Consider the following 25,172-nt stretch of genomic DNA (forward strand, 5'->3'; position numbering starts at 1 on the left):
GATAATAATCTTTGACATTGTTTGTTAGATAGTTGGTTGTACTAAATAATGTAACTTTAGCACTGAAGTCTATGTAAAGGGTAGCAACTAAAATAACTAAGCATTTTAGCAACAACTGGCATATTTAAAAAGTAACTATTCAAAATCAGCGCTTTATGAAATTTTGTATTAAAAATGCATGGCGCTCTCCTGGTCTTTGTCAGCTTTCGTGTCTTTGCAGCCACTACCTCTCACTCAAGTATCTCCTCAATTGGCATCACAAGGCTGAGTGCACTTCATTCTAGTCCTCCCACCAAGGAAAAGTTTCATGGGATAAGTATTATTTAGAAAATTCAGTGCATCCCTCATGTCATAAAAAAATTGCATAATAAATTCACTTTAGTTGATCTGCAGTATGGTTGCAGTTACACATGTGGCTGTACACCAGGAGTTACATATTTTACCTATAAAGTAGAAGTAGAAACTATGATTAAGTCAGTGGAGAATAAATGTTTGCAACATAAGGAGCATCTTCAGAATAAACTAGATACAAATAAAGTCGAGGGTATAGCTTTAGAACTTCATTGTAATTGATTTAGTAGAGCATCATTACTAAATAACAATTTGCATGATCAAAAATATCTCAATAAGGTAGAAGGAATCTACAAACTTGGTGTTAAGAAGTGGTGTACATCCAGTTGAGAATATATTCCCACATGCTCATGAAACAAAGAAACAAAGTCCTCCCTTAAGAGACATGTAACAGCCAATGCTTATAGGAGGGCTTGTCACTTGTCACTATTTTTCACCTACAATCATGTATGTGTTAGACACATACCTACAGATTAACTTTTTAAGACTGAAAAATTCAGCAAGCACAACAGTTTTAAAGTTGAATACTGATCTGGTTTCGATGTGCTTTTGAAGTACACATTGAGATCTCTTATTCTTAATCCCAGAAACATATGTGGAAGATTTTTAAATCTGAGGAATCTAATTCTACTTATACTGCTGCTGGTAAACCTTTTGGGGTATAAGGTCATGGTCCACAAAACTCTTCTGTTCCTAACATTTCATCCGGAACTGTGCTGGACATCTTCAGAGGTGTTGCTCCTCCATTGAGTCTTGTTGATAGGACTCAATGGATGAGAAATGCCTCTGAAGATGTCTAGCACAGGACTGGATGAAACGTTAGGAACAGAAGGGTTTCTTGGACCATGATCTTATACCCCAAAAGGTTTACCAGGCAGAAATGTCATCCAATTATGATAGCCTTCATTCTATCACCTCCATATACTGTTGACAATCAAAGCTACAGTTGCATGTATCATCTATTCATTACATTTTCCACTTTGCTGTCCATCGTTCACACAGAATTGATGACAACATATGGTAATTGAAGGATTTCCTTTTTTCAGTTTAAACTGTTTTTTCTATGACCTCTGTATGACTTCTACATATGTAAGAATTTTTACTAGCTCTCACCTAGAACCTCCCAAACAGAGCTCCACGTAAGAATTACTCTCACATTTTAGCAGCTGGCAATATTGACATCAAAAAAAGGAAAATGAATGTGAGTTGATATAATATTAATTATTGTAATTCATAGACTTTCTGTATAACTGTATTTTTAATTTAGTGTAATTAGATTTTGTTTTAAGTATACTACTGCTGATGTGGCCAACTCATGTGAAACAGTAGCTCAGTTTAGGAACAGATTATTGGGGTAATTTTAACTGAAAGAAAAACAGCAGACTATTTTGAGTCAGTTTTGGGGTGGCTGGAAGTTTGATCCTCATAAAAGAAGTACAAAATCCTTTTGATGAACAAAATTAAGTACTTGGATAATAAATTGGGTATTAAAACTGCTGTAATGCATTTAGAAAACTTGCAGAGACTACTAAGACAAATAATACCACTAAATTTACTGAATTATGATCTAGCAAGCACAATGTGAAGGAAGTGTCAAGGAAATTGTATTTAAGCAATGGAAGAATCTGATGGCGAGAGAAATTACTCAGTGCAAAATGTTAGCAGAGAGCATTCAAGGGATGAAATAGAAGCATTGTCTAAGGAGGTGGTGCTCTGACCAGCCTGGATGTGGTATTTTAGGCAGTTTTCCACATGCACTGAGGTGAATAGCTAGTTCTCATGCTCTGCCTCAGGTACTTGATGCACAAACACTTTGGAAATGATATCAAATTTGACAATGCGATTATGCTATGCTAGACATAGACAGAAATGGTATACAGATTCCTTTCTGGGGTGGGATGGAGGGCGAGGGCAGTGAGGGGGGAGAAGGTGATGAGAGAGGTTGGAGGGGGGGGGGGAGAGGAGGGTTGGAGTAGCTTTAAAATACCTTTGGGAGTGACAACCCAGTCACAATTATTGTAGTGTATATACAGATGTGGACGGTTCTCCACCAAATTGGGGAAGTACCATATCAGTCTTTATCTGGTATCTGGCTGTGGATATAGGGCACCAGGAAGACAGGAAGGAAGAAAGAAAATATAAAGATAAAACTATTAACTAGGCCAGTCACAATCAAGAGTCATTGGGGCAACTGGGAAGTTAATCAAGGCTGTAAAATAGGACACTATTTTGCTACTCAGCATAGATAGTTGTACTTTAGATTTTCAATTTCTTACCATCCCTTGGTTAAATGTATACTTATTAGTACATACAGATCTTTCAAATGGAACAGATATGAACATAATTTTTCAAAAGGGTGTTTTGTTTCAAATGGGAAGGTAAGCGTATGGTATCTTTTGTAGATCACATAAGTAAATAAGAGACAGAATTTCCATTAAGATTCATGGATGTAGGCTGCAATGAATGAACAGAAGAGAGGGCTTAAGAGGATAATCAATTAGAAATTTCTGGATCTAAGATAGGAAATATTCTTGAGAAAGTATGTCAGATACCAGGCCTGTTTAAGAAAGAGCAGAGAGATCTGCACAACATGTTATTGCAAAATGAGTCAGTATCTTCAAGAACATCAGGACTACATAGCGATATAGTGAGTAAATTAGAATTAAAGGATCAGGTGTGATAGTCTGGTAAGCACAACATGTTATTGCAAAATGAGTCAGTATCTTCAAGAACATCAGGATTACATAGAGATATCATGAGTAAATTAGAATTAAAGGATCAGGTGTGATAGTCTGGTATGCATCATTTTCAGGCTTCTCACCAATACATAAAAACAATGTTAATACTGGTATCCAGACAGAGTACCACAGTGTGACATGAAGCTGTGCTGCTACCAGCAATAGTTCTGTTTGTGGTATTTTAAATATTTGTTAACCTTGTAAAACTATTATTGTCCTCGTAGGACAATGAAATGCAAGAAATAGCTTTATTTTCTTCCCTAAGATTTACTGGAAGTGCTCATAAAATTGTTAATACCAGGTTTTTAGACCATAGCTGCTCATTCAATACAATAGTTCCAAAGTTGTCCTCATGAGGCTGCCTGATCACCATACTAGACCTTGCACGTTAGAATACTCTTTGGAGTTTGTGGGGACTATTCTTAGTGTCCTCTACATGGCAGACAGATAATCTGACATTTCAGTTACAGATCTGCTTCTCTTCACATTGTAAGCATACTTACCAAAAACTGAACATTTATTTGATCACAATACTCAGGTGAAAAGATATCAATTATTGAATTTTATGATAACATTGATATTCTGATGGAGGTGAAGAATAATTACAGGATTTGCTGAATGTAATGAACAATCTAACGTGTACAGGATGTGGACTGAGAGTAAATTGAAGAAAGACAGAAATAATGAGAAGTTGGAGTTAATGAGAACAGTGAGAAACTTAATATCAGGATTGATGGTCATGAAGTAGATTAATTTTTCGGAATTCTATTACCTAGGCAGCAAAATAACCAATGAAGGATGGAACAAGGAGGACATCAAAAGCAGACTAGCACTGGCAAAAAGGGCATTTCTGGACAAGAGAAATCTTCTATTATCAAACATGGGCCTTATTTGAGGAAGTTTGGAGCACAACATTGTGTGGTAGTGAAACATGGATTGTGCACAAAACTGGAGCAGAAGAGAATCAAAGCATTTGAGATGTGGTACTACAGATGAATGTTGAAAATTAGGTGGACTTGTATGATAAGGAATGAGGACATTCTGTGCAGAATCAGAGAAGAAAAGATTATGTGGAAAACACTAACAAGGAGAAGGGACAAGATGGTAGGACATTTGTAGAGGAAGACAGAGATTGGAATACATCCAGCAAATAATTGAGGACATCGATTGCTACTACTACTCTGAGATGAGGAGTTTGGCACAGGAGAGGAATTCATGGTGGGCCATATCAAACCAGTCAGAAGACTAATGACTCAGGAAAAAAAGCCTCAGAAATATGCTGTCCAATCATATTAATATGACCACCTGTCAAAAGCTTGAATAACCACATTTTGCAGTGTGGATCACTGAGAGACACACATTAAGAGAGTGAGTGGAGTTCTCAAAGGTACTGATAGAGATGTGGAACCAAACTGACCCCAGTGCTGCAGCCAGATGTGCTAGAATTCTCAGTTGAGGATTCATGCCATGAACAGTCTGAATGAGGTAGTCCCATAGAATCTTAACTGGGTTTAAATCCAGGGAGTTTGGTGGCCAAGGGAGGGTTGTAAACTCATCCCAGAACTCTTCATACCGTGCACATACATTTTGCATTGTCCTGCTGGTAGATGCCATCATATCAAGGAAAAACAAACTGCTTGTAGGGGTTGACATGGTCCACATGAATAGATGTATACTTGTGTTGATACATTGTGCCTTCCAGATTGATAAGGTCAACCAGGAAATTCCATGACAACATTCTCCAGATCATAATGCTTCCTCCTCCAGCCTGGACCCTTCCAACAATCCAATGGCCATCTGTCCAAGGGAGCAAAAAATGTGATTCATCTGCAAAGGCCACTTGTTGCCACTCAGTAGATGGGTATATGAACCAGGCACCTGCTGTGGAGGCCTGTACATAGTGATGCTTGCTGGATGGTCATTGATGAGAAACTGTTGGTATCCTGTTGGTTCATCTAGGCAGTCAGTTGCTAAACAGTTGCACATCTGTTTGACCATATTCATCTCTGCAGCCATCATCCACTCCTGTCGCCTATGGTCCATGGTGTACCACAATTGCCTTGGTGCCAGTTTTGTAAAGCACCATTTTGCCATGCAAAACATACTTTTAACACAGCAACAAGTGAACAGTATAGAAACTTAAGTGGTGATCACACTAATTTGACTGGACCATGTAGAACAACTATTTGATATAATTAACAAATTCTGATGACTTTTGAACAGAAATCCATGCATACCTTTATCTCAGTTTCGCCTCTTAGCTCCAATTCAAATGTGTCAAAAGTGTCGAGAATTGCCTTAGTGCTAGGGCTTACATGGATCTTTAGAGCTGAAACAAGCAACAATTAAATTTATTAGGACAATTTGTGCTGGTATCGATATCAGACTGAACAAACACATAAATCAAGATTTTCATCAATTCATCACTCAGAGATGCAACACATCTCTTTATCTAAGTCAGTTTGGCAAGTGTCATTGAAAATATAAAAAATAATACTTCAGTCTGCAACATGTTATGAAGGTAATATCAAAATTGTATCATTCTTAAAATATATTTAAAGTAAAGTGTAGAAAGCAAGTAATAAAAATTACAGGACAGTAGCACGGGTGTACACTGAGTTGAGCACAATGAATGACCATGGAAGAGCAGAAAACATTGTGTGTGCTTCTCATTAAAACCCTTATGTAGTTATTAATTTATGTCAGTGATTTGATGACGCTGTTAGAAGTGCACTGTATTGAAGCACCCCTTTCCACCAAAACCCTCACTCCCATTTTCCAGCTAAATCATTCTATATCTTGAGGAAGACAGCTGAAGCATGACTGAAACATTGCTTATTTTAGTATTCTAGTATTTTAAGTATTTTATGAGGTGTGTCAATACACCCAGTAGGGTTTTGAAATGATTGAAACTGGCTCTATGACATACACTGATCAGCCAGAACATTATGACCACCTACCCAATAGCTGCTATATCTACCTTTGGCATGGATAACAGCAGTAACACATCATGATATGGAGGCAATATGGTAATAAGGTCTTGGTAGGTTGCTGGAGGGGATTGACACTACATATGCACAAACAAGTTGCCTAATTCCTGTAAATTTGGGGGAGGGGGGGAGGGATGAGCTATGACTCCACATTTAATCACATCCCAGATATTTCCAATTAGGTTCATGTCTGGCAAGATGGGGGGCCAGCACGTCAATTGTAGCTCGCCACTGTTCCTTGAAGCACTGTATCACATTCCTGGCCTTGTGACATGGTGCACTGTCTAGTTGAAAAATTCTGCTGCCATTGGAAAACATGATTGTCATGAAGAGGTGTATGTAGTCTGCAACCACTGTACAATACTACTTGGCCATCATGGTGCCTTGCATGAGCTCCACTGGATCCATGGATGCCCATGTGAATGTTCCCATGAGCATAAAGGAGCCACCACCAGTTTGTCACCTACTACAGTACAGGCATCCAGGAGCTGTTTCCCTGTAAGACAATGGATTTGTGTCCTCCCACTGGCATGATGAAGAAGGTATCAGGACTCACCAGACCATGCAGCGCTCTGCCACTGCAACAGTATTCAGTACTGATGGTCATGTATCCATTTCACTCATAGTTGCTAATAAAGCGGTGTTAATTTGGCAGATGCATGGGCTGTCGGCTGCAGAGGCCCATTGCTAGGAATGTTTTGTGCACTGTTTTCAGACGCACTTGCACTCTGCACAGCATTAAAATCTGATGTTAGTTCTGCCACAGTTCACTTCTTTTCCTGTTTTACTGACAGTCTGCCCTGCCTATGATGTCTGACATTTGTAATGAGGGCTGGCCACCCAACACCATGATGTGTGGATGTAGTTTCACCTTGGCTTCACCACATATTGAAAATGCTCATCACAGCACTCCTTGAACAGCCAACAAGTAGCACAGTTTCCAAAATAGTCATGCCAAGCCTCCAGGACATCACAGTCTGCCCTCGGACAAACTCAAATAGATTGTGTGCCTTCCCCATTCTATACATGGATACTGATACTACATGCCCAGTGTGCGTATGTGTCTGACTAGCAGTCATTCCTAATCAGGTGACACTGCTATTGCCTGGATGGGTTTATACTGATAGTAGGTTGGTGGTCATAATGTTCTGCTTGATAAGTTTATTTGTTTTTGTGTGACCTAATTGTTTTAATATGATTTACACTGGCTGTGGAATATGATATATTTGTATTTTGTGTTATTGTCTGTCAGCTGTAAATTCCTCCAAAGGACATCTTTTTGAAGGCTTAAGTGTTCATCTTTGTGACATACTTTGATATAATTTCATATCTCATTCCATGAAATGGCTCCTCTCACACAATTTCTTTCCCAGCCTCTTTATATAACTGTCATGTTATTATTTTACTAGGAAATTTGCTCATGCTGTTCATCCAGTTGGCAGTTCTGGTGAATTCTGAACACAAATTGAAATGATCTAGAATGTCATCCACATGTATAAATACAAAGTTCATTTGATTCAATGCTGTAGCCTGCAGAAGTTGTTAATGTGACGTGCTATGGTTGAAGAAAATACTGACATTAGGCAAGTGATAAAGTTTTATTGGTCTCTGACTTTGTACCATTGCAATGGAGGTGCAGATCAGTGTCATTCATTTTTGAGTTATTCCTTTGTGTATAAAAACTAAACAAATGTAAATGTTTGAATATGGAAAACTTGTAACAGAGAATGTAAGATAATAGAACCAAAAATTAGATGATTTTTGTGTTGGTGTTCATGAAGAATCTTTCAGTTTATAAGCAACCTTAATGTATATCAATAATCTGAATAGTATACTTTAATCTATGTCACTTACGAAGGCCATGGGACTCCATACGTGAAGCAGTGTTGACAGTGTCACCAAAGAGGCAGTAGCGAGGCATCTTGTGACCCACAACACCAGCAACACAGGGACCTGTCAATAAAAGTCCCTGTTCGATTAATAGTGAAAAATGTTGATTTGGTACACTGATACTGTCAGATGGACAGAAAGTTTAGGTAGTTATTTTAGAGCCACTACTGCCCAACAGTATAGTATGTGTCACCTGTAGCTTGGTCAAACATTATATCGCAATAACACTCAGTCAGATAAATTTGAGATCACAATACAACTAAAGTAAAACAGAAATATGACTGTTATAAACAGTGATATTATGTCACCTGGCAGCAGTTGTATACATTTTTAAACTTGTACAATAAATAAATAGTCTGTCAAGATGACAAGTGACAATTTTGGTATAACTCATCTTGAGATTGAAGCTCACACTTGTAGCCATGTTTGCTTATAAATAAATTTATTCCTGGGTAGGTTCCAGCTGGACAAAACAAAAATTTTTCTTAGTATTGACCCAGATATATTTAGTTGCAGTTACAGCATCATCAATGTTTTTTTCTCTATTAAATAACAGGAAAATTGCTTTTTAGTAGTTGTACATATAGAATATAAGTTTTTAAGTAAAGGATTCACAAGTTTGAAAACAAAACAATTTTTTATATATGTCTAAGCAATATACATTATTATTATTATTATTATTATTATTATTATTATTATGATTGTTCACCTTTAGGAGAATGATTGAACTTGAATTCATAATTTCACCTCCGGATGTTTTTCTTCTTTGCTACCCAAAGACTTTTCATCGTCACAGAATTCTCCTTCTTCTGTTCTTATGTCCATTTTTTACCAGGCTGGTGTGATGGTCTTTCTTCAAACTTCACACTTGTGACTTTATTCAGGCACTCAGTGCAGTCTTTGAGATTTTTTATGTTGATCTGTTGCATTGTTATAATATTAAAAAGTTTCCTTGCTGTTCTGGAGTCTTCCATCCTGTAGATATGTGTATAAAATTTGGCTCAGCGTTTTCTAATTTCATCTGTTACTGTGTTGGTCTTTATATAGATCTCGTTTTGTGGTCTCTTCATACAAATGCCATTTTTGTTGATTGCCCCATCAATCTTCATGAGAATTTTTCTTTCCTGCTTTTCAATTACTCTAATTTTTGAATGACCATCAATCACCATTGTTTCAGCTGTGTAAATTGCTTCTGGAAGAATTGCTGTACTATAGTGCCTTAATTTTGCATCAGTTGAAATACAATTCTTTTTGTAATGCATCCATGTTAGCTCGTGCATCTTCTGGAGCTTGGTGATTTTTTGTTCACTGGTGATTCAGTTTAATCCTGAGGACTGTATAGTTTTTCTGAGGTATTTAAAATGGCAGAGTTGTGCAATTTTACCATGTTTTGTGGTTAAAGGGGATTTGCTGTTTTTCCATATATTTGATTTTTTCATAAGATATCAGTAGTCCAGTTTTTTGTGAAAAATTCATGTAGTTCATGTAGTATACAATATATATTTTATAATATATAAAATGCCAATACTTTACTTAAAAACTGAAATTCTATATGTAGACCTACAGATAATGAAAAGCAATTTTTTTGTGTTATGTAATAGAAAGAAAACAGAAAGCCCAATGACGATACTATAACTTCAGCGAAACATGTCTGGGTACACAAGAGGAAAAACCAATTTTTTGCTTAAGGTGAAACTTACCGAAAAACAAATTTGTGTAGCTGTTAAAGATATACAGGGAGAGAATATAATTCTGATAGTATGTTATATAATAAGAAAGATAATATGACAACTATCTTTACTTCACACACAAATATCAATGGAAATCAAAACAAGTGGGAATATCAGAAAGGTACAGTATGTACATGTTTCAATTACACTCCTGGAAATTGAAATAAGAACACCGTAAATTCATTGTCCCAGGAAGGGGAAACTTTATTGACACATTCCTGGGGTCAGATACATCACATGATCACACTGACAGAACCACAGGCACATAGACACAGGCAACAGATCATGCACAATGTCGGCACTAGTACAGTGTATATCCACCTTTCGCAGCAATGCAGGCTGCTATTCTCCCATGGAGACGATCGTAGAGATACTGGATGTAGTCCTGTGGAACGGCTTGCCATGCCATTTCCACCTGGCGCCTCAGTTGGACCAGCGTTCGTGCTGGACGAGCAGACTGCGTGAGACGACGCTTCATCCAGTTCCAAACATGCTCAATGGGGGACAGATCCGGAGATCTAGCTGGCCAGGGTAGTTGACTTACACCTTCTAGAGCACATTGGGTGGCACGGGATACATGTGGACGTGCATTGTCCTGTTGGAACAGCAAGTTCCCTTGCCGGTCTAGGAATGGTAGAACGATGGGTTCGATGACGGTTTGGATGTACCGTGCACTATTCAGTGTCCCCTCGACGATCACCAGTGGTGTACGGCCAGTGTAGGAGATCGCTCTCCACACCATGATGCCGGGTGTTGGCCCTGTGTGCCTCGGTCGTATGCAGTCCTGATTGTGGTGCTCACCTGCATGGCGCCAAACACGCATACGACCATCATTGGCACCAAGGCAGAAGCGACTCTCATCGCTGAAGACGACACGTCTCCATTCGTCCCTCCATTCACGCCTGTCGCGACACCACTGGAGGCGGGCTGCACGATGTTGGGGCGTGAGCGGAAGACGGCCTAACGGTGTGCGGGACCGTAGCCCAGCTTCATGGAGACGGTTGCGAATGGTCCTCGCCGATACCCCAGGAGCAACAGTGTCCCTAATTTGCTGGGAAGTGGCGGTGCGGTCCCCTACGGCACTGCGTAGGATCCTGCTCTTGGCGTGCATCCGTGCGTCGCTGCGGTCCGGTTCCAGGTCGACGGGCACGTGCACCTTCCGCCGACCACTGGCGACAACATTGATGTACTGTGGAGACCTCACGCCCCACGTGTTGAGCAATTCGGTGGTACGTCCACCCGGCCTCCCGCATGCCCACTATACGCCCTCGCTCAAAGTCCGTCAACTGCACATACGGTTCACGTCCACACTGTCGCGGCATGCTACCAGTGTTAAAGACTGCGATGGAGCTCCGTATGCCACGGCAAACTGGCTGACACTGACGGCGGCAGTGCACAAATGCTGCACAGCTAGCGCCATTCGACGGCCAACACCGCGGTTCCTGGTGTGTCCGCTGTGCCGTGCGTGTGATCATTGCTTGTACAGCCCTCTCGCAGTGTCCGGAGCAAGTATGGTGGGTCTGACACACCGGTGTCAATGTGTTCTTTTTTCCATTTCCAGGAGTGTATTTTTCAACGTAATCACCATTGCAACTGAGACATGTGCCATAATGGTGTGACAAATTTCTTGTCCCTTCTGCAAAATATTTCTACTTGTCTGTATTGCATCATCATCACAACACCATGCAATTCCATATGTGCGATGACATTTTGTCAATCCAGCCACTTTCTCAACCCTGGAAAAATATGTATGTAAAATCTTTGTGGTTGGGGAAGTCATCAGTTACCTTTCTTTTATTAGTGAAAGAATTTGTTGAGATGATGACCAACATATAGTAAGGTGCCATGTAATAAAACAATACACTTCCTTTTTTTTTGAAATGGACACACAACCTCATCAATGTCTCAAAATATACAGTTTCATTGATTACTGTCCATGTTTGCTTGAAGTCAACAAAAAACAACACCATTCTCATTCTAAATGAATATAGTCACATTCTTTTTGTAATTCTTGTAATTTTTTGGCATGTTAGGAGTAGGGGGATACAGAGACTGCTGTGGTTGCTGTTTGACTTCTGAAGAGTAGAAAGAAATTAATGTTTCATTGTAAGGATTCTTTTGTTGATGAATTCCTCATTGTAATCTTAGTAACACAGTAGAAATGTTAACACTGAGCACAACTGCTAAGTATTCTAATCACTATTCAACATTTTGGGTTCCCATTATGCACAAAGTTAGAGTCACTGTAATTGTACTGATATACACTTACCTGAAAATATTTGGGAAGACATTCATCAGTTACATTGATGATTACAAAAATGTTGGATTAACACTATTTGCAACTGATTTTTAATATACTTTACAGAAGTGGCCTGCTGTTACAGTATGGCTTGATTCACTCCTCATCTTTGAAATTCAGTCCTTCGTGATGGGATTTATGAATGCAAAGTATGAATGAATGATTGACTGGTTGTCGGTTGGTCACAGCCAGTGTGCTCCCTGCCGCCGTAGGATAAGCAGCTGCCAGTAGAAATTCATATACTCCTAGCTCACTTATTTGTTACATAGTTTAATTCTTAATTTCTTTGCATGTGTTTGGTACTTGCATTGCCTAATTCATAAATTTTGGGTGTATTATAGTATTTGAGAGTTGTAGCATCGCGTTTTAGTACCTGAATAATGTAAATTCGCATAGTCATCTGTCTTCTGTTTTTGTTTTGAACGGCCAGTGTTGGTTGGTCACAGCCAGTGTACTCCCTGCCGCCATTGGATAAGCAGCTGCCAGCAGAAAGTCGTATACTCCTAGCTCACTTATTTGTTACATAGTTTAATTCTTAATTTCTTTGCGTGTTTTTGGTACTTGCATTGTTTAATTCATAAATTTCGGGTGTATTATAGTATTAGAGAGTTGTAGCATCGCATTTTAGTACCTGAATAGTGTAAAATCGCGTAGTCTCCTTCCGCCGCCGAGCAGTGTCAGCAGTGCGCAAGTAGCAGCATTACTGCATTTACTAGGCAATCTTGTATTTTAATAACTGTTTAAATTTTGTGTCGAATTGTTTGTGCTCTCTGTAGATTAGTTCAGATGTTCCTTGCCAACAGTTTTTAGCATGGATAGGGACTGCAACTGCTGTGGTCGGATGCAGGCTGAGTTGGCATCCCTTCGCTCCCAGCTTCAGGCTGTTGCCAATGGGCATCACTGTGGGGGTCTGGATGGGGGTTTGTCGGGGGTGGCCAGCTCGTCCCACGCATCCCCTGATTGGACTATGACTGTGGCTGCCCGGTATACTGCCCACATTGAGGCTGATCCCTCACCTGTGGTAGAGTGGGAGGTCGTCTCGAGGTGTGGCAGGGGGCGAAAGACATTCCGGAGGGCTGAACGGAAGGCCTCTCCAGTCTGTCTGATGAACCGCTTTCAGGCTCTGTCCCAGGCTGATACTGATCTTCGGCCAGACATGACTGCTTGTCCTGTTCCAGAAGTTGCCCCTCAGTCTGCAAGATCCGGGCGGTCACAGAGGGTGGGCTTACTGGTAGTTGGGAGCTCCAATGTCAGGCGTGTAATGGTGCCCCTTAGGGATATGGCAGCAAGAGAGGGAAGAAAACCAATGTGCATTCTGTGTGTATACCGGGGGGAGTCATTCCAGATGTGGAAAGGGTCCTTCCGGATGCCATGAAGGGTACAGCATGCACCCATCTGCAGGTGGTCGCTCATGTTGGCACCAATGATGTGTGTCGCTATGGATCAGAGGAAATCCTCTCTGGCTTCCGGCGGCTATCTGATTTGGTGAAGACTGCCAGTCTCACTAGCAGGATGAAAGCAGAGCTCACCATCTGCTGCATCGTCAACAGGACTGACTGCGGACCTTTGATACAGAGCCGAGTGGAGGGTCTGAATCAGAGGCTGAGATGGTTCTGTGACCGTGTCGGATGCAGATTCCTCGACTTGCGCCATATGGTGGTGGGGTTTCAGGTTCCGCTGGATAGGTCAGGAGTCCACTACATGCAGCAAGTGGCTACACACGTAGCAGGGGTTGTGTGGCGTGGACTGTGCGGTTTTTTAGGTTAGATGGCCTCAGGCAAGTACAGAAAGGGCAACAGCCTCAAAGGGTGCGGGGCAAAGTCAGGACATGCGGAGACCAAGCAGCAATCAGTATTGTAATTTTAAACTGTCGAAGCTGCATTGGTAAAGTACCGGAACTTCAAGCGCTGATAGAAAGCACCGAAGCTGAAATCATTATAGGTACTGAAAGCTGGCTGAAGGCAGAGATAAATTCTGCCGAAATTTTTACAAACGTACAGACGGTGTCTAGAAAGGATAGATTGCATGCAACCGGTGGTGGCATGTTTGTCGCTGTTAGTAGTATTTTATCCTGTAGTGAAGTAGAAGTGGATAGTTCCTGTGAATTATTATGGGTGGAGGTTACACTCAACAACCGAGCTAGGTTAATAATTGGCTCCTTTTACCGACCTCCCGACTCAGCAGCTTTAGTGGCAGAACAACTGAGAGAAAATTTGGAATACATTTCACATAAATTTTCTCAGCATGTTATAGTCTTAGGTGGAGATTTCAATTTACCAGATATAGACTGGGACACTCAGATGTTTAGGACGGGTGGTAGGGACAGAGCATCGAGTGACATTATACTGAGTGCACTATCCGAAAATTACCTCGAGCAATTAAACAGAGAACTGACTCGTGGAGATAACATCTTGGACCTACTGATAACAAACAGACCCGAAGTTTTCGACTATCTAAGTACAGAACAGGGAATCAGTGATCATAAGGCCGTTGCAGCATCCCTGAATATGGAAGTTAATAGGAATGTAAAAAATGGGAGGAAGGTTTATCTGTTTAGCAAGAGTAATAGAAGGCAGATTTCAGACTACCTAACAGATCAAAATGAAAATTTCTGTTCCGACACTGACAATGTTGAGTGTTTATGGAAAAAGTTCAAGGCAATCGTAAAACACGTTTTAGACAGGTATGTGCTGAGTAAAACTGTGAGGGACAGGAAAAACCCACCGTGGTTCAACAACAAAGTTAGGAAACTACTGCAAAAGCAAAGAGAGCTTCACTCCAAGTTTAAACACAGCCAAAACCTCTGAGACAAACAAGCTAAATGGTGTCAAAGTTAGCGTAAGGGGGGCTATGGGTGAAGTGTTCAGGGAATTCGAAAGTAAAATTCTATGTACAGACTTGACAGAAAATCCTAGGAAGTTCTGGTCTTATGTTAAATCAGTAAGTGGCTTGAAACAGCATATCCAGACACTCCGGGATGATGATGGCATTGAAACAGAGGATGACACGCGTAAAGCTGAAATACTAAACACCTTTTTCCAAAGCTGTTTCATAGAGGAAGACCGCACTGCAGTTCCTTCTCTAAATCCTCGCACAAACGAAAAAATGGCTGACATTGAAATAAGTGTCCAAGGAATAGAAAAGCAACTGCAATCACTCAACAGAGGGAAGTCCACTGGACCTGACGGGATACCAATTCGATTCTATACAGAGTACGCGAAAGAACTTGCCCCCCTTCTAACAGCTGTGTACTGCAAGTTTCTAGAGGAACGGAAGGTTCCAAATGATTGGAAAAGAGCACAGGTAGTCCCAGTCTTCAAGAATGGTCGTCGAGCAGATGCGCAAAACTATAGACCTATATCTCTGACGTCGATCTGTTGTAGAATTTTAGAACATGTTTTTTGCTCGAGTATCATGTCGTTTTGGGAACCCAGAATCTACTCTGTAGGAATAAACATGGATTTGAGAAACAGCGATCGTGTGAGACCCAACTCGCTTTATTTGTTCATGAGACCCAGAAAATATTAGATACAGGCTCCCAGGTAGATGCTATTTTCCTTGACTTCCGGAAGGCGTTCGATACAGTTCCGTACTGTCGCCTGATAAACAAAGTAAGAGCCTACGGAATATCAGACCAGCTGTGTGGCTGGATTGAAGAGTTTTTAGCAAACAGAACACAGCATGTTGTTATCAATGGAGAGACATCTAAAGACGTTAAAGTAACCTCTGGCATGCCACAGGGGAGTGTTATGGGACCATTGCTTTTCACAATATATATAAATGACCTAGTAGATAGTGTCAGAAGTTCCATGCGGTTTTATGCGGATGGTGCTGTAGTATACAGAGAAGTTGCAGCATTAGAAAATTGTAGCGATATGCAGGAAGATCTGCAGCGGATAGGCACTTGGTGCAGGGAGTGGCAACTGACCCTTAACATAGACAAATGTATTGTATTGTGAATACATAGAAAGAAGGATCCTTTATTGTATGATTATATGATAGCAGAACAAACACTGGCAGCAGTTACTTCTGTAAAATATCTGGGAGTATGCGTGCGGAATGATTTGAAGTGGAATGATCATATAAAATTAATTGTTGGTAAGGTGGGTACCAGGTTGAGATTCATTGGGAGAGTCCTTAGAAAATGTAGTCCATCAACAAAGTTGGTGGCTTACAAAACACTCGTTCGATCTATACTTGAGTATTACTCATCAGTGTGGGATCCGTACCAGATCGGGTTGATGGAGGAGATAGAGAAGATCCAAAGAAGAGCGGCGCATTTCGTCACAGGGTTATTTGATAACCGTGATAGCGTTATGGAGATGTTTAGGAAACTCAAGTGCCAGACTCTGCAAGAGAGGCGCTCTGCATCGTGGTGTAGCTTGCTCGCCAGGTTTTGAGAGGGTGCGTTTCTGGATGAGGTATTGGATATATTGCTTCCCCCTACTTATACCTTCCAAGGAGATCACGAATGTAAAATTAGAGAGTTTCGAGCGCGCACGGAGGCTTTCAGACAGTCGTTCTTCCCGCGAACCATACTTGACTGGAACAGGAAAGGGAGGTAATGACAGTGGCACGTAAAGTGCCCTCCGCCACACATTGTTGGGTGGCTTGCGGAGAATAAATGTAGATGTAGATGGAGTATGATTTGTGATGTGTGAATGAGTGAATGAATGAATGAATGAAGTGAATTCAGACACTAAACTAATGTCTGGCTAGGATTGATTCATTTGCTGCACAAACTCTTCACTTGCCACTGATGTCAATCTTTGGCCAACTTGATCACACACATCAGATCAACCTTCTCTAAATTACTTGTACTTCTCTTGTACCAATTGGCACATGTAGTTGTTCTTATAAAAGAATCATATAAAGGTCTGATGTACTTTATGTTGTATGGTCATGTACAGGGTGAAAAAAAGCTACACTTGTAGGTCAGCATGCAAATCCTCATCTGAATTCAAGATAAAAGTTTATTTAGCAAAATTAGATTGGATGCATTTTGAAAACACATATTTGAAAACAAGGAGCTGGCAACACTGTCACACCATTCAGTGCATTGGGGTGTACAGAGGAACTTGTATCTCCCTGCACTGCTGTACCAGGCCTTCTTGTCATTTATAAGCAGGACATCATTTTGTCACATGATAATAGCCAATCACATGACAGTGGAATCCATTAAACTGCATTCAGGTATCTACTAACTATGCAGTGCACAACCATAACTGGTCCTATCCAGTACATGTAGGGCATCTTCCCAATGCAGAACACAAATGATGAATGCATCACTCTGGTAGATTAGACTCAGTCTTGATGGAAGTATGCAGCCATACTCACAGCCAGCATAAATATGACTTTAAAAATGCTGATAGGCTGGCAAAATGAAGGAGATATAGATGGCAATAAATCCTTTATTGCATTGATTAGTTTTGGGCAAAGCCCATCATCAGAGCACCTATTAAAAATACAAAAACAACACAAATAATAATATATACAACTAGTTGAAAATGAGTAGAACAACTAAAAAAAAAAGGAAATACATATAACTACTTACAAAAGAATTTAAAGTGGATGCATAATGACATCCGTACAAACTGACAAACAAATTTTTTTGTCAAATACAGTAAGAGATGTAGATCAGTTGAAACCAGAACACGAAATGAGACTGGTTCACTAAGGAGCCATAATGAAAGCACAGAGTACATAAGCTGAGTGCCCTTTACATTGTATGAGACATCATAAGTTTAAGAAATAAAATCAATAAAAACAATTTTTATGTTTTGTCATTTTTGACTAAAATTATGCAACTTTCTAGGTGGCTCTTTTTACATGTTGACATTTTCATAATTTTAATGAAAAATGACAAAACATAAAACTGCTCTTATTGTTCAGTTGCAAAAGCAAAACAGAACTCGGGTAGATAAACAGAGCAGTCTCATAAATGTGTGGAATACAGTTATTTAATGTTAACAAGAAATTCAAAGTAGTCTTGTCCTTAGGTTGCAAGCACCACATATCTGAGGAATAGGTTTAGATAAAAAAGAGAACTTTACCACACATGCTAAGCAAATAAACTAAAGATCTATTTTTGTATTTAATAGGTTTATTAGTATAGGATGTAAACTTTTCTTCTTCTACACACTCTTACCAAATTTTTTAACAACAGTTTACTTGCTTCAGTTGTAACTTATGACTCATTTGCAAAGGCCCACAAATTTGACCTGGAGAGACCTGCCATGGTTGTAAGAAGAGCACAAAGAAACCTCAACCTCTGAAGTATTTTATCTCTTGGAACCACACTAACTGAGGCATACCGCCTGAACTTTGATTTGCAGTATCACAAAGTAAGACATGACAATCATTTTGATGCAGTTTTTGCCTCTTTGCCTAGTGTTCGGAGTGGAGTACCCTGGTGTAAAGGTATTCATCAGACACCTGTCTAAAGTAAAGTGTGAAATTAGGAATGCTACTAATCCCAAAGAAATTAAAATGTACCTAATAAACCTCTACATTTAGAAATTATATAATTGTCTATGTTCAAAGATAGAACATTTCCGTTAGCTACATGGTAACTAGTCACAATCATTGTATAGTTCCATGACAAGTAATAGTGTATTGTAAACTGGCATTTGTTGTTACAGATGTAGGTAACAATTTTCTTTGTAAAATACCAACATAATTAAATTTAAAATTGCCAATAGTGGATAAATGGTGGTTGTTAAATATAACTGAAGAAGAAACAGATTTTTCCAGAGTAGCTGTTTTGTGTCTAATTTACTGGTTTACATTTATCTAGAGTAAATATAATATTAAGCAGTGTAATGATTGTTTATTGTTAATACAGTGCACAGATTAAGTTTCTACAAGCTGCTTGTCTTTCAGTCTTGTAGCCCCGACATGTTCAGAAGCTCTGAATGTCTGAATAAGCTGTCACCAACATGAAGATTGATTTGAACAGTGCAGTGCTTTATTAGGCATGCTACTATTTAAGCCTGTCTGCTCTTGCCTTCCTTTGACCTTGCTTTATCCTGCTACTAGCACATGTGAGTGTGAGTGTGCTGTGTGTGGTGTCACTGCACATGTGTGTTTGAACCTGTCACCAACTGTATTAGTGGTGGCTGGTCATTGGAGGGTGCCTGTGAGAGGCATGCCAGCGGTGTGGTCTCTGCATGTAGAGTCTTTAAGTGTAGTTTCATCAGGTTTAGTCATTATGACACTGTAGTACCAGCCCTGATTGAACAGCTTACTTCGGCAGTGACCTCTTCGTTAGCCTCCATTAACAGACAGGATACCATTCCACTGATCCATCTACCCACTTTTCCTGTACAATGATTCAGCCAATGATTGTGAAGCTTATAAAAATGACTCAGACAGCATTTTTTGGCTTTTGGTGTGACAGACTCAAATTTGTGCAAAGGCTTCTTCTCCTCTTTACCAGTTGTTCTTGCTTTTGATCACATGTGCAGTTTATTGTCCAACTACCATTGCAAATGAATTGGTGCCATAGCCGATACCGCAAGAAACTAAACAAGTCATGTAGGGCCCAGGCAGCTGAACTTCATGGCCCTAACTGTAAGTATCAGTTCATTACTGATGCTCACAATAACTCTCATGCAGACTCTATGATGCATGATACTATTATCTGTTTATCTCTGGACAAGAAAGTGTGCCAGAAGACTTTACTCTGTGAAAACCCCTTGTTAGCAGAAGTTTTGCAAATAGCACAATCTTTTGAAGTTCCTTGGTCAGCAGGTGACTAAATTGAAACATGCAGCGATGTTGCAGTAGTGTCACAAGGTATGCCCACCAGGACGTCAGAGAGCTTGCATGAGGAAGCAGCAGTGGCAGTGGTAAACATGCAGGTTCAGAGCTGAGCAGACTAAGGCTGGCCCAAGCAACTGCAAGCACCACAGCACCAGCATCAGCGTCCTCTGTTTCTGTCTTGTCCTTTCTATTTTTACTTCTAATGATTGCCAGAAGAAAGGTCACATTGCCTCCATGTATCGTTCACCAAAGGTTGCACAGGATATGGACAGAACCTATGTGAGTTTAAGCTCGCCACTGTTGACACTGGTGACGCAGCAGCTGGTCACTTATAACAAACGGAACATTGTGCTGTTGAGACAATTTACAGCATCTGCCTCATACAAGCCAGTGGTTCATTTCATTAAATTTTTGGTTGTTGCTGATGCTGGTGTTGAGAATTTGTTCGGGATGGACACGTTTCACGCATTTGGATTTTCTGTCACCGATGCAGTTCACCTTGGGTCCAATCAGGTACCGTATTCTTAATTGGAAACACTGTGTGAGGAGTTTTCGGACTTGTTTTCGAAAACTATAGGATGTGCTACGAATTTCACTGCTCATATTTCTTCGAAATCCACGGCTCGGCCTCGTTTTTGTAGTCCTCAAAGATCAAGTGAAAGCAGAAATGGTCAGACATCAATCCCTAGGGGTGGTACAGCCTGTTATGGCTAGTGAATGGTCGTTTCCGCTGGTTTCTCGCACGCCAGGAGGAAATGTTGGAGAAAATATCGGGTGGCCAGTACTTTTCTAAAACTGATTTTCCTGAAGCATATATGCAGGTTCTTGTGGATGAGGAGTCTCAGAGAGTTCAGGTTTGAATACTCCTTTGGTCTCTTTCAATATTTACATCTTCCTTTTGGTGTGGCTAGCGCCCGTACTGTTTTCAAACGATTTTTATAGCAATTGACTATGCCTGTCCCAGGTTGCTTTAATTTTCTGGATGATTTGACGGGCTCCTCCACGGCCTATCACTTGAAAAATTTTCGGACTTTGTGTTTGTTTTGCAGTCCGCAGGCTTACGGTGTAACTCGCTAAATCTCAGTTTTTCAACCTTCTATTGTTTATTTGTGGTTCGAAGTCTCGCGGGATGGGGTTTGCCTTCTACTAGGCAGCATCTCTGCTGTTACGTCTATGCCTCGCCCCTCGCTCATGAGGGAGCTTCAAGCTTTCCTATGGAAGATAGCCTACTACCATAAATTCTTTCTGGGGACAGCCACATTGGCCTATTCAAGGCATGCCTTGTTACAGAAGAATGTACCTATTTCCTGGAGCCCGGATTGCAAACGTGCTTTTCAAATGTTGAAATCCAAATTACTCTCGGCCCCTTGTTTAGCTACGTTATCTCTGGACGCACATAGTTTTGGCGACTCATGCCACATAGTATCAGCGCGGGTCCTAGTGCACTGAAATGCCAATAGCTCTGAACGACCTGTTGCTTTCACCTCTAAATCTTTCACTCCAATCAAGCAGCTTTATTGTCAGGCGGAAAAAGAAGCTGTTGCCATAGTCTATGCTCTCCGAAAATGTCATGATTTTTTTTGTGGCTCTAAGTTTCAGATTATTACTGATCATAAACCCTTGGTTTCTTTGTTTAACCCTCACATACGTTGCCTGACGTGACAGCACACCGCCTACAACGCTGTGCTCTGTTCTTGTCTCGCTACAATTACGAAACCCATTTTCGATCTTCTTCTAAACATGCCAATGCGGATGCCTTGTCCCGCCTTCGTGTGGGTTCTGATCCCGTCTTGGATCGTGAAGATTTGCTTTGCTTCCATCTTGATTCTGAAATGCAGACTGAGGGTTTCCGAATTACGAGCTTGCGCGTAGTAGCTGCTGTTGCTACCGACCCGGTTCTCCTCCACATGGTTCGGTTTGTTCAACAGGGCTGGCCGGATTAACTGCTGGGTCGAGCTTCGGACCCTCTGCACAAGTATTTTTCCTTACGGCATCGCCTCTCTGTTTTTGAAGATGTTTTTTGTTGTCCACGGAAGACCTATCTCCCAGAGTAATCATTCCCACTGTTTTACGACGCGAGGTTCTTTCCCTTCTTCACCAGGGCCGTTAGGGAGTTGTATGCACTACACTGTTGGCTAGGAGACATACCTTTTAGCCAGGGATTGCTAGAGAAATTGTCTGTTTTGTCGCAGCTCGTGAGCAGTGTGCCTGACAGCAGACAGCTCCCAGGGCATCCTTGTCCCCGTGGCTCCCTCCCCACCAGCCATGGGAACGAATTCATGTAGTCTTTGCGGGTCCGTTCTTGACTTCCTATTGGCTCTTTGCTGTGGATGCATTTCCTTGGTTTCCTTACACTCTCGAGTGTGCGTCGACGTTGGCTGAGGTCAAAAGTTGTATGCTTTTGAGGATTTTTTCTATTGAGGGGTTGCCTGATACCTTAGTTTCCAATAATGGGCCCCAGTTCGTATCTTACACCTTTCAATTGTTTTGTTCCCATTAAGGTATTTGTCATGTTACGGCGCCACCATTCCACCCTTAATCAAAGGGCAAGACAGACTAATTCAAGTCCCAAATGAAAAAAGTTTGCTGTGGATTATTCGCCAGATGACGCCCTTCCCCATTTTCTGAGGACCTATCACTTCACGCCTATGGGAGAATGGAACCTGGCTGAATTGCTTCACAGCTGGCAGCCACTCACACTCCTCCACCCTGTTTAGTCTGTGCCACACAAGCTGCAATGAGTTTTGTCCGGCCAATTTGTGCCGGGATTGCAGATGTGGGTGCGAGGATTTGGTTGCCTTTCCAAGTGGATACTGGCCACCGTTGTCTGCCACCGAAGATGACGTCTCTGTGACATCCTTATGGCTGATGGCTGGTGGTGCATCACTTTGATCAGTTGCGTCCACACTGGCCACCAGAAGCTACTGGTTCATGGGTGCAGCCCCGTCACTGCACCCTGCCCCGCTGCCCTCTGCCTGAAGCTCATCATCACCTGCTGTGGATGTACCCACTTTCTTTTGGCTACCTCCTTCACATGTGGCGCCATGGGGTTCTAGCTTCTGTCTCTGGCCTCAGGTCCATTACCACAGCCTGGGGTTCTGTTGAGGCCACCTCACTGTCGTCGCCTCAGCCATTGTCACTGGTGTGTCCACCCCATTTCCTCTGCACTGGCACCTGCCTGCTGATGACGAGGCAGAGATGATGATGGCACCCTCATCTCCCCTGCTGTCATTGGGTGCTGTGTGGGCCCACCGCCCTGGGGTCCTATGCTCTGGTGCCTGCCTGGCACATCGTCCCACCCCCCACCAGCGGCACCTGCTGCTGCTGCTCTGGATCTGGCAGACGAGTCTCTTGTTGGGCCGCTGGCGTCTTCTACGTCACCTGGGCGCCCACTTCACATGAGGGAGAAGTGTGCTGTATCCTGCTACTAGTGCATGTGACTGTGAGTCATTGTGCGTGTCTGCTCGAATTGGCTGCCAACTGTATCAGAGTGGGCCAGCTGCTGGAGGCCACTTGTGGGAGGCGTGCACATTTCACAGTCTCTGTTGCATCATGTGCTGGTGACATGCGCCTATATACTGTATGTGTAGAGCAGCACTGACTGCCCCTCTCTATGTTCTTCCAGTTTGTACCACTCACATCAGTTATTCTGTGTCTTGTTACGTGTGGTGTCATGAGAGGCTTATTTCCATTGTTGTTCAGAGGTTTATGAATAAAGCCATATTTGTATTTCCAGAATGAGATTTTCACTCTGCAGTGGAGCGTGCACTGATATGAAACTTCCTGGAATATTAAAACTGTGTGCTGGGTCGAGGCTCAAACTCGTGACCTTTGCCTTTCGCGGGCAAATGCTCTTGGAAGGTAGGAATCGAGGTACTGGCGGAATTAAAGCTGTGAGGGAGGATAGTGAGTTGTGCTTCGATAGCTCAGTTGGTAGAACACTTGACCACGAAAGGCAAAGATCAAGAGTTCGAGTCTCGGTCTGGCGAACAGTTTTAATCTGCCAGGAAGTTTCCTATTTGTGTTACTTGGATCGGTTTTGTGTATTCCTTGCTTTCTATAGACCTTCAAACAGACTTACCTAGCCAGTTGTAGGAGGATGTACAAAATAATGTGGAGTCTAAACCTCAAGGGAATTTGGGATTTTCATGCTAACAAATATTGCCAGAAGTGAAAGAAGTGGTAAGAGAGAAGTAAAAATCACAGGACTGACCAGATTTTAACCTCTAAATTTGTGATTGGCTCTTTATCACTTAGATATCAAGCCACCTTGAACATCAATGGAATGGTCTATGGGACATGATGAATGAATGACACATTACTATAATAATGGAGCTATGTCCATAGGACTTGGATATTAGAAAAAAAATTGTTGAAGAAAGGGAAATTCAGCAGAATTAGACATGTAATTGGTGTAGAGGTAATTAGCAAACAAGAAATTAGGATCCCTGAACGATAGAAATTTTTCATAATGTGAAAGAGAGATTAAACTTATTATTACTTCTGTCAGTTTTTGGGAAGGTGAACTTATTTACTCTTCATGGCTCCTACCCAACAGGAGGGAAGATTATATTGTAACATCGCATCTATAGTGAGACCATTAGAGATGGAGCGCAAGGTTGAATTGAAAAAGGATGGAGAAGGAAATCAGCTGTAGCCTTGCATAGGAACCATCCCCTGGCATTTGCCTTAAGTGATCTAGAGAAATTGCCGAGTATCTAAATCTGCATGGCTGGGTAGGGATTTGAAGTGGTGCATTCCTAAATATAAATTCAGCGTCTTATTACTGGGCCACTTCACTCAGTAGTACTTAGAAGAGATATGGGAAAGGTTTACATTAGATTGTGATGGTGATGTTCTGGATGGAATGTCACGTTACAGTATTCGAGTGCAAAGTGCACGCCCAGGTAGCCACTGTGGAAAGGCAGTAAAAATATATGTGAAATAGAGATATGAGAATGGAAGCGTAAGAGGGGTTGGTTGATTGGTTGAAGAGGTGCATTTCGGCACTTAAAATGTTATAAATTAAGCACTGTAATATTGTATTATTTAACTGCAGTAATGTTCATGGGAAGGTTTCAGAACTAGTCTCGTTTATAGACTGTAATAATGCCCACCACGCACTAGGGGCAGAAAGCTGGCTAAAATTCTAAATTTCGATCTGATTGTAAGCATCAAACGTGGACTGGAAGCCGTTGATGCAGGCAAGTTTATAGCCGTATGTAATACGATGATATCTATGAAGTCTAGTACAGAATCTGAATGCGAAATAATTTGGATAAGACAGAACGTTTAAGGAAAAAACTTGAAGCAGGTTGCACGATAATGTCCTGGTCATGTCACAGTAAGTACCATATGTAGATTTGGTCTTACTTACTACAGACAGAAAGACTAAAGTGACTAGGGGATA

General features: G+C 41.3%; 1 protein-coding gene across 1 annotated transcript in view; it reads right to left on the reverse strand.

Moving 5' to 3' along the window:
- LOC126188506 (atrial natriuretic peptide receptor 1-like) overlaps window positions 1-25,172 on the reverse strand; it is an 832,550-nt gene that overhangs the window by 55,840 nt on the left and 751,538 nt on the right. Inside the window, exons 7-8 of the mRNA XM_049930109.1 lie at window positions 7,934-8,032; window positions 5,327-5,418 (exon numbers count right to left, since the gene is read on the reverse strand). Coding sequence (XP_049786066.1) covers window positions 5,327-5,418; window positions 7,934-8,032 — 191 coding nt within the window. The remainder of the gene's footprint in view (window positions 1-5,326; window positions 5,419-7,933; window positions 8,033-25,172) is intronic.

Source organism: Schistocerca cancellata, chromosome 5 (genome assembly GCF_023864275.1).
Source record: "Schistocerca cancellata isolate TAMUIC-IGC-003103 chromosome 5, iqSchCanc2.1, whole genome shotgun sequence".
Classification (NCBI taxonomy): domain Eukaryota; kingdom Metazoa; phylum Arthropoda; class Insecta; order Orthoptera; family Acrididae; genus Schistocerca; species Schistocerca cancellata.